The sequence below is a fragment of the Echeneis naucrates genome, chromosome 22, assembly GCF_900963305.1.
Source record: "Echeneis naucrates chromosome 22, fEcheNa1.1, whole genome shotgun sequence".
In the NCBI taxonomy this organism is placed as follows: domain Eukaryota; kingdom Metazoa; phylum Chordata; class Actinopteri; order Carangiformes; family Echeneidae; genus Echeneis; species Echeneis naucrates.
In genome coordinates, this window is record NC_042532.1 from 7,438,870 (window position 1) to 7,449,265 (window position 10,396).

Sequence of the window (10,396 nt, forward strand, 5' to 3'; positions counted from 1 at the left end):
TTGTGAGTCATGATCCAGTTACCAGATTGACCCTCTGGCTACCTGGACAGGTGTATGATGCGGAACAGAGCCACAACATTGGTGCTGAGTCTGACAATTTGGCAGTCCAGTTAAAGGAAAGCAACCTATCAGACAACCTTCCTGTGCCACAATCAAGTACAGATCGGGAGTTTCCTTTGGATGCAACCACCAACAAGATCAACAGCCCTCTGTCATCTGAGATGAGTGAAAATGGCCCACACCAGATTGACTCTAACCAAACCAGAGACGAGCTGGCTCAACTACAGGTTGCTACAGCTGTGATTCCCCAAGAAGAGACAAATGACCGACCGATAATTCGCTCCAAAATTAAATTTGCCAAAGGCATTGATGGATCCCAGACGTTGACTTACGAGGAAGAAGTGAAGCAACAAAAGGAGAGGGGTGGGCTCAGATGTGGAATGAACTGTCTTAAAAGAAAACAGGAGCCCAGACTGAAGGGACTGCACTCTATTTTCTTGGCTTTGTTGAGGTACCTTTAACTTGCTATATTTTTGTTAGTTGTATTGTTGCAATGATCTGAATATCTTTGAGTTAATGTATATATTCTTTCCTCAGGCGGATGAACAAAGCAGAATAACCGGATCCTCATGCCTGTTTTATGATAAATTTCGGACTAAATAAACGCACAGAAAACGACTTTGAATACTTCAACTTTTTTCTCTCCTCTCCAAAGGCTAACTCTTGATCCACCATATACAAATAAGCCTGTAGAAACTGTCCATGGTAAGCTTGAGTATTCCCACCCAGATGTCGCTGTGGGGAGCTGAGCTCTGTAGTTAGGACAGTACAGTGTGCGCTCTCCCTTTTACACCGCATGCTCAGTTTCTTTTTTTTTTTCTCCCCATCCCAAGTTTGACCCAGGCCACTATTTCCTCCGCACCGCCACTCTCTATAAAGTGCCCATGCTTTCCTCACGCAGTCTCTTTCCCCGGCCACAAATCAACCGTGAGCGTCTAACTCACTGCTCCGGAAAAACTGAAAAATAATATAAAAAATATAAAATCCATAAAATCTTAATAAAAAGAACCGTGATACTTAAAGTAATACAAACGCTTAAAAAAAAGAGCAAAACATTAATTAAAAAAAAAAAAACAAACAAACAGGAGGCCTCGGGCTTAACCCGAAGTTGGCGTTTTTTGTTTTGGTTTTTTTTTAAGGAAGAAAATACGGCAGAGGACATCAAGATTATTTTTCTTTTTAAATCGAGATTTTTTTTTTTTATTTTTTTTTTTTTTTTACATTTTATTTAATTTTTTGTTCAGGTTTGACGTTTTCTGAGCCGGCTGGATCAGGGAGCCAGCTGTCCTCACACCGTGTCTTTATTACATGAGAACCGAAGCGCAGTTCGGATCAGAAACGCAGTTTAAACCGGCATTTTTCTCGCTCTTTCAGTGAGGGAAGCTTTACGCACATTTATTTTTGTCAAGTCCGAGATATGAACACAACGACGGGGAGTTATCCGATGGCTTCTCTCTACGTTGGCGACCTGCACCCAGATATCACGGAGGCTATGCTGTATGAGAAATTCAGCCCCGCCGGACCGGTGCTCTCCATTCGGGTATGCCGGGACATGATCACCCGGCGCTCCCTCGGATACGCTTATGTCAACTTCTCCCAGCCTGCCGACGGTAAGAAGTCCCCTCTGTGGACGGTGCGTGCACGGGTGGGTGGATGTGGGGCTGGAAGACTTGGTGAGCATGCATCCTTCATATGTCGAACAATGTCACCATGTGTTTTCAATGTCAATCCCTGCCATGTCCCTGCTCTTAAAGAAATAAATGAATAATATATATCAACCAAGCATTTCCCTGAAAATGGGCAGTTCTTCAGGCTGGCTGGAGCAGCCATCTGACCTATATAAGCATGTCCCATTTCTTTTATACTCGTGGAGATTAAAGTTACTTGCCATTGTTGAACCACACACCAATGCGGAGTTTGAGTTGTGCTTTAAGTCAACAGAAGTCTTTTTATATGGATCAATTATATCACCGCATTGAGCGATATCAACATCTTCAATATTCAGCCCAAACTGACCTATTTCAGCTCCTATTTAAAGGGCCACTGAGTGAAATAAATTCCCATTGCCCCCGGCTGCTATATTCACTCAAAGCAAGGAAAAGGACAGGCACAGCTGAGCAATAACCCCTGCACGGCCGGTGTGATGGGCCAGTTATTTGACTTAATCCCAATTTTATTTTCAAACTGCTTGGGTATAAATTGACTCTTTCTTAATGTACATGGAATATCTCAACCACTTAATCTGCATGCTCACAGTTAACCTATGGGGACCTGATGCCTAAGCATGCCATCTATGTAAATATATAGGCTGAACACTGAAGTATCATAAGTGGTAAATGCCTTTATTGTAAGACTTTTTCACTTACAGCCAATGGCACCAAAGCATTGAGCATTACTAGAGGCAGGTGTTGTGGTTGACTGCAGGGGCCTGGTGACAATGTTTACATTGTGTAGACTTTTTTTTTTTTTTTTTAGGCCTGTATCAACGTTAAGTGCCTGTCACAAAGTATGTGTGCTCAACATGGTTAGGAAAGCCAGAGTAATGACAGGTTTTAACTCGTTCACTTCCACGAAGGTGCTAATGTCATTCACTGGAGTGAACGTTAACTGCCCCGAGTGAGAAGACACCATTTGCTCCTGGAAGTGTGGACATGGGGGGTTGTAGCAGCTGGGTGTCTAAATGGTGGCCAAACACGTGCTCGTGGGTCAATAGGTTTCTGTGAGCCTTTGAAACACAACGAATGATGACATGGTTAATGAAAAGAAATGTAACTAATCTGTGGCAATTTTTTTTTCACTTAAAACGTGCTGCAGTGGATTTTGTCACATTTTGTCCATTTGCATAAACACTGAATAGACCTTTAGTTGCTCATCTGAACCCTCTTGATGAATGTTTCTTCCCCATCAATGGTAGAGAATGCACTACTCTCACTCCAGGCCAGCACATACCTCTCAGGACCCCTCTCTAAATATAGAGCTTCTTTTTGAGCAGCCAAAAATTTGCCTGTCCATAATACCTTTAGTTCCTCAATGACAGAAATGGTTTATATCAACAAGTAACTCAGTACAGTTAGCTTTCTACAACATTCACTAATTTCGCTCTTTAACGCTGTAAATGGCACAACCTCATAATGGAACAGCCTGTGCTTTGTTCATGATTTAACCATTTTTAGAATTAAGATTTCCCACTGTGAACCTTCCAGAAGTCCACATGTTTGACAGAGATCACTCACCTTCTCTGAGCACATGGGTTGTGAAGTACAATTGCAAGCCAAACTGCTGATGCCAGCAGACGCAAGGCAGCTCCGTTTTGTTTACCAGACACTTTTAGCTGGAAAGCCTGGCCTGTGTGTGTGTGTTACTGTGGAGTGACTGAACAAAGGGGTGTTTGGCATTTGTGCCCCCACAGACATAAGAGCCTGTGTGATAGTAAAACAGAGAAAGAATAGACAGAGAGAAAAAAGTCTGTATAACTTGAACCATAGGGTGGATTTGACAAATGAAAAACAGAGCATTATTTTTCAAAACCAGTGCTTTATTCTGCTTACAGCCACTGAGCGTGCTGCTCTGCCACTGCCACCGGCCTAGGTGGAACGTGGGCCACCAGCATGTGGTGGGTACAGAGGAGGGCCATGTGCTCTATGTGCACTGCAGCTGCCCCCCACACATGTCAGAGCAGCTGGTAGACAAGTCATCAGCCACATGCTCTACTGCAGTATCTTAGCCATGTTGCACCTTCTCTTTTAATGGGCAGGCAGCAGGGATTCTCCATTGTGGCTCACGAAGCACAAACAGTATGAACTGTAAGCTCATATTGCTTCTCTGAGAATTATATATGTGTAGCGCAGGTGTTCGTGGCTTAAAGGGGATGTGGCAACATTGGATTGGTCAAAGGGGAAAAAAAAACAAAACACGACACATAATGGAAGCATTACATGTGGCATAGATAGTAGTAAGTGATACATTTCCAGAGTCCATGTAAACCGTCCATGTGACCTTCCCCTCCACCTCTTTGCCCCTCCCTGCCCCAGCTGAGAGAGCCCTGGACACCATGAACTTTGACGTTGTGAAAGGGAAGCCAATCAGAATCATGTGGTCCCAGAGAGACCCCTCCCTCAGGAAGTCCGGAGTGGGCAACGTGTTCATCAAGAATCTTGACAAGTCCATTGACAACAAAGCTCTGTACGACACCTTCTCAGCCTTTGGCAACATCCTCTCCTGCAAGGTAGAGCTTGATATAAATGACGCTATGGAGCTTTCAAAAAATGAATTATTATTATTATTATTTTTCTTTTCGTATTGTATTTCTATCCACTTTTGGAATAATAATATTTTCTTGCAGTTTAAATTTCCCCATATAACTCACATAATTAATTGTCCTACAACAAACTTAAATCGACTCTTGTATTTGATAATTTGATATAATTCTTTACCTAGCTTAAATGTTGGTTGGAGATACATATTTATTTAAGTAAAAGCATCACTCTGTGTTTCTCTCTACCTCCATGTAAATACAACATCATGTGTGGTGAGGTTGGCTGTTGATGTACAAGTTGGAAAAAAAAAAAAGAAAGAAGAAAGAGCTCAGTTTCTTTTTGACAGAGCCAGTCCTCTTATTAACCCCTGTTACTAGTCTTGATGATAAACTAATACAATCAGCTGCAAGTTTTACCATCATGTTCAATGAGCAGATCTGAGACTGGCATCGCTCAAGCTCGATCTCTACCAAAATGCGAATAATCATATTTTGGACACTGAAATATTTCTTTTAAAGTTAAGGAACTGCCTGAATTGTGCATTTAAACATGCACGTATTTACCCATATCTTCCCATGCTTCAGGTGGTGTGTGATGAAAATGGTTCAAAGGGCTATGCGTTCGTCCATTTTGAGACCCAGGACGCCGCTGATCGGGCCATTGAGAAGATGAACGGCATGCTTCTGAATGACCGCAAGGTGTGAGTGTCTTATCATGCAGGAGCGCATTGTTCTGCAGTTTCCTCGTGTTATTTTTAAAGATGTGACACAATCAGTCACTATCTTTTGCTCGAGCTAGTGTTTTATATTTGTTCAGATGTAGAGGGTCAGTTTCTAAATGATGGTAGCAGCCGATGTGGATCAGATTGATATGAATTGATATTGTGTGCCTCATGGACAAATCTTGACCTGTATGTGCTGTACCTGTGTTGAGTGAACTGACTTTTTATGTCTTTTGCAGTTGGTGTGTTTGTGTGAATAACCTAACTAATGGGCTCATCTCTCACCACCAGTATGCAGATGACCTCTGAACTGATAGATAACACACTAAAACCTCTTTCTTATCTTTCCTACCAGATACATTTTCTGTAGCTCCATTTGTCCACTCGGTGGTCACCCGTTTAGGAGTGTTTGAATGTGTGTGTGTGTGTATGACCACGCTTGTGTGTTTTAGTGAAGGATCGAATGCAGGAATGCAATACTGGATGGCAGAAGGGGAGAGGTCATCATAGAAAGGTATATAAGATCATTTGGTCCTCCTCAGATTTCCTTTGTACTGTGAGACTTTGTTCCTCCATCCCTCTCCATCCACCTCCTCATCAAGTTTTGGACCAAGAAATATGATGGCTGTCACTGTGTTGTCTAGCATGCCAACATATCTGCCTGCATCTGGTGATATTAACAGCAGTTGGATGTGTTTTTTTTTTTTTTTCCTCATGGTTTCCATGAGGAATGATGAGTCACAATGAGATATAGCTGTGAAGTTGTCCTGTGTACATTGTTCCTGTCTTTGTAAAAGAATGTACTCTCTTTTACTTATCATGCTTGTGTGGTCAGGTCTGTGCGGAACTGTCTTTACCTCGAAAGCCGGATAACCAGTGTTTTTAGATTGGGGGGGAGGAGTCAAAAGAGATGGAACCCGGTTTTTGCTTGCTCACCTTTGCCAGAGCTGTTTTAAAAGAGTGCGTTTTGCTGCTCTCCCTCTCTATCTTCAGGTTTGTAGGTCGTTTCAAATCCCGCAAAGAACGGGAGGCTGAACTTGGTGCTAAAGCCAAAGAGTTTACCAATGTCTATATCAAGAACTTTGGGGACGATATGGATGATGATCGGCTAAAGGAGCTTTTTGACAAATACGGTAAATATGGCTTGTGGCCATTAATTCCTCCTCCTCAGTTGGTGTAGAGCTGCTGTCTTACATCCACCCTTTGGGCCTTTTCAGGTAAAACCCTCAGTGTCAAGGTCATGACAGACACCACCGGCAAATCCAGAGGTTTTGGATTTGTTAGTTATGAGAAGCATGAGGACGCTAACAAGGTACTGACTTCGTGTCAATTCGATATGTATATCTTGTCCTATGTCTGAGAAATTTCCCCTGATAACTTTTGTTTCATCCAAAGGCTGTAGAGGGCATGAATGGAACTGAACTCAATGGCAAGACTGTGTTTGTGGGTCGGGCACAGAAGAAGATGGAGCGGCAAGCAGAGCTGAAGAGGAAGTTTGAGCTGCTGAAACAAGAGAGGATCAGTCGCTATCAGGTCAGCAGAATCTAGGGCCACAATTGAATTAAATCCTTAATACTATAATTTGATGTAGTTATATCAAGGAAACTACTCTGTGTGGTGACTGATTGTCTGCCGTTTTCAGGGAGTAAACCTTTACATTAAGAACCTGGATGATACAATAGATGATGAGAAACTTCGTAAGGAGTTCTCTCCCTTTGGATCCATAACAAGCGCTAAGGTGAGTAAAATCAGTTCAGTGGTGAAATCTATCACCACTGCTAAAGACACAATATATGCTGTCATAAACATAGAAAAAAAAATGTAGCTTCTTATGTCTGTTTTTATTTTAGGTCATGCTGGAGGAAGGTCGCTCCAAGGGCTTTGGCTTTGTCTGCTTCTCCTCCCCTGAGGAGGCCACCAAGGCTGTGACTGAGATGAACGGACGCATTGTTGGCTCCAAACCCCTCTACGTGGCCCTAGCTCAGCGTAAAGAGGAGCGAAAAGCTCACCTCACCAACCAGTACATGCAGCGTATTGCTGGCATGAGGGCCATGCCAGCTAATGCCATCATTAATCAGTTCCAGCCCACCAGTGGCTATTTCATGCCAGCTGTTCCTCAGGTGAGACATCTGAAGTCTGAGACTACAGTTTATGTTAAAGCACCTGTGTGGTATATTATATTAGATATGATATCATATGTTTATAAAGACACAGTATGTTTGTAAGGTAAAATTGGGATAGTACAGATCTCAGTGTTGTGTTTATAATTTGCCTCTGATTCCTGCCGAAAAAGATGGTTGATGAAGGTCTCAACCATGGAGAATTGGCTGGGTTTGGGAAAAGGCTGGCTTTAGGTGAAGAATAATACATAGCAATAGGGAGACCAGTTTGAATTCAGGGTTCAAGAAAGCTATAATGATTCCCAATCTCATCCAGGTTAAGATAACAAAATGTGAAGCTTCCAGTTATTTATGAATTTGTCAGTGGTTTAATGTTTGACTATTAATGTCATCAGTTTATATAGTTCTTTATTGTGTTCACCAGGCCCAGAATAGGACTACGTACTATGCACCCAATCAGTTGGCCCAAATGCGACCCAACCCCCGGTGGCAGCAACAAGGTGGAAGAGGCCAAGGTGACTTTGTGGTATTTTGAATGGTGTACTTATTTCCAACATCATTTACCGCATCATAATGTGCTTCATTGGCCAAGTAAAGGAATTTGACTCCAGTTGAGCTTTGCTTTAAGTCCACAGATGAAACATAGAATTATTGAAGAACTAACCTAACATCAGTTATCAAATGAAGAAAATAAACAAATATATTCGTCTTACTATGCTTTGAATCTAGAAAATTTGTACAGAAATATAGAACCTAAAGATTGAACTAATATCTTTGGGGGCACATTATTGCGCAGATGTAGTCTGACATTATGACTGTGAGGAGTTCATCATAGTGACAGCGCACACAACATAACACTTATATTTCAGTATTACCAGTTTTATTATAATATAGTAGACCATTTGAAAAACATATGTCTCTTCCAGGTGGCTTCCAAGGGATGCCCAGCTCACTACGTCAGCCAGGACCACGTGCCAGTATGAGACACATGACTCCTGGTAGCAGTGCACAGGGCCCCCGAGGTGTGTTCACCAATGGCAACTTGCCATAAAGATCACTAAATTGCAAAAATGCATTGACACTACATATATAGTAGAGGTTGTCAAGGTACTGTGTGAATCCTGCTCCATTTCTGCTCCTTGCTGCCAGCTGCAGGCCAGGCCATGGCCCCTCGACCTTCAATGGGAGTCCCAGGGCCCCGAGCCATACCGCCTTACAAATATGCCACTGGTGTCCGTAACCCCAACCCTCAGGTGGTGCAACCAATTGCCTTACAGCAGGTATGGGCAAAAGATCAGCTACATCGTTTTATCTTTGAGAAAATAATTACATGTTGTTTTCCTTACTATGCCATTTATCTGATCTTTCCAGGCTCAATCAGCTGTACATGTTCAGGGCCAGGAGCCTCTCACAGCCTCTATGCTGGCCGCTGCCCCCCCCCAGGAGCAAAAACAGATGCTGGGTAAGAAGAGTATTTCATAATCAGTGGACTGTAATTCTTATCAGTTTTCATAAGGTTGATTTATTTTCTCATTTTTAAACAGGGGAGCGTCTTTTTCCATTGATTCAGGCCATGCATGCCAACCTGGCAGGAAAGATCACCGGCATGCTGCTGGAGATTGACAACTCTGAGTTGCTACATATGCTGGAGTCCCATGAATCTCTGCGCTCAAAGGTACATCATTGCATCTTTGTCATGTTGTCACACTGACAGTGGTATTTCAGCTAGCCATATACTATACTATGTCAATATTCATGTTCATATTCATGGTATCTTTGCACAGGTGGAAGAAGCTGTAGCTGTGCTACAGGCTCATCAGGCAAAGAAAGATGCCACTCAAAAAGTGGGCAGCATGGCTACTTCTGCTGCTGCTGCCACATCCTAAACAACATTTGCTCTCTCAGATTGGTAATGATAATACATTATCAGTCAAGCTATTCATACCTGTTGATTTGCTTACACATAGTTGTGGTTTTGTGACACGAATGAAAAGTCATTGTGTTGTTTCAGGGCACAGAAAATGAGCAGAGATGAGAAGAGGGACACTACACTGACTCCAGACACCAGAATCATCTGAACAATTATAACTAAAACAACAACAAAAAAAAAGAAAACATGAAAAAAAAGTAAAATTAAATTTTAAAATATACTTGAACATTTTGAAAAATGTTACAGTTCATAATTTTTTAGCTCTGGAATACCAAAAGCAATAATGCAAATGATTTTTGAATGAAGGCCTTTTATTTTGTGGCGAAGGAGAAATACCTTTTTCTAGAAGGAAAATGAGCCTTGTTCTTTTTTCTTTGCTTGACATTTTTATGCTTGATTTGAAATGATGGACTCCTCCATCCTAACATGTTATTATGGGTGTGTGGTATTCTCAATAAATGGATGATTCTTCAAGGTTATCACTCTTACTTGTGTTATTTAAACCTTATATGTTTTGCTCAGTTTTGATGAGTGTTTGTGTCTATCCGACAAAACCTGACAGTAGTGCAACCGTGAAGACCAGTGCGGGGTAAGGGGTTGAGTAATCACCATATGACAATATAGTCATAAACAATCAAATGCCATATTCTTTTTAGCTAACTTGACATTTGTCTTGATATAAGTACACAAGAAGGGATATTAAAATGATTAATTTTGCATCAGAGAAAGCAGGAAAATTTTTTTTTTCCAAATTACCAAACTTCCCTTCAGAGATATTGTCTCTCAGTCTTTGCAATAAAAACTTCATTGTAAAACCAATGTTGTGACTTCTGACTATTCATCTCTAAAAATGCTAAATCTCTAATTGCATGTAATTTTGTAAATAAGTCTGTGTTGTAATAAAGAAATATGTTAAAACATCAATTTTGTCATTTTTATCTTGTCTTTGTAATGTTGTTGTTTTTATAAATTGTGGTAATTGTAGTTTTTTCTTCTTTGCCTTGCTGTTAAGTCCAAAATGTAAACAGTTGTTCCCTGTGTCTGGGAACATCACTAACAAAAAATCTGTTGAATGCTCTTTCCTTCTTTTTAAGTAGACAATCAAATGTGTAAATATCTTTACTGTTAAAATCACTAAGACATTTTGGATTATTACATGAATTTGTGGAGGGAGAGAGACCTTGGCTGCATTATGTCTCAAAATACATCCATGAGGTACCGAGACAGAAATGGTGGGAAACAACCCCTTGTGCTATTTTAAGGCTGCTTGACTATATAAATAAAGAATTGGACATGGCTTCACAAAAAA

General features: G+C 41.3%; 1 protein-coding gene across 1 annotated transcript; it reads left to right on the forward strand.

Moving 5' to 3' along the window:
- Positions 1-981: 981 nt before the first annotated feature.
- pabpc4 (poly(A) binding protein, cytoplasmic 4 (inducible form)) lies at positions 982-9,967 on the forward strand. Its single transcript, XM_029493049.1, has 15 exons — positions 982-1,670; positions 4,092-4,285; positions 4,901-5,016; positions 6,031-6,170; positions 6,255-6,349; positions 6,433-6,570; positions 6,680-6,775; positions 6,888-7,157; positions 7,582-7,672; positions 8,084-8,179; positions 8,307-8,437; positions 8,529-8,619; positions 8,702-8,832; positions 8,942-9,066; positions 9,169-9,967. Exons 1-14 carry the CDS (start codon positions 1,478-1,480, stop codon positions 9,041-9,043), a joined length of 1,884 nt encoding a protein of 627 aa, XP_029348909.1. The 5' UTR covers positions 982-1,477; the 3' UTR covers positions 9,044-9,066; positions 9,169-9,967.
- The last annotated feature ends 429 nt before the right edge of the window (positions 9,968-10,396 follow it).

What these genes read in the sequence shown, in the direction of transcription:
- pabpc4 (XM_029493049.1), top strand. Translation starts at nt 1,478, where the DNA reads ATGAACACAACGACGGGGAGTTATCCGATGGCTTCTCTCTACGTTGGC. An exon ending in AGCATGAGGACGCTAACAAG is followed by an intron (nt 6,350 to 6,432) that starts GTACTGACTTCG and finishes TTTCATCCAAAG; the next exon opens with GCTGTAGAGGGCATGAATGG. An exon ending in TCATGCCAGCTGTTCCTCAG is followed by an intron (nt 7,158 to 7,581) that starts GTGAGACATCTG and finishes TGTGTTCACCAG; the next exon opens with GCCCAGAATAGGACTACGTA.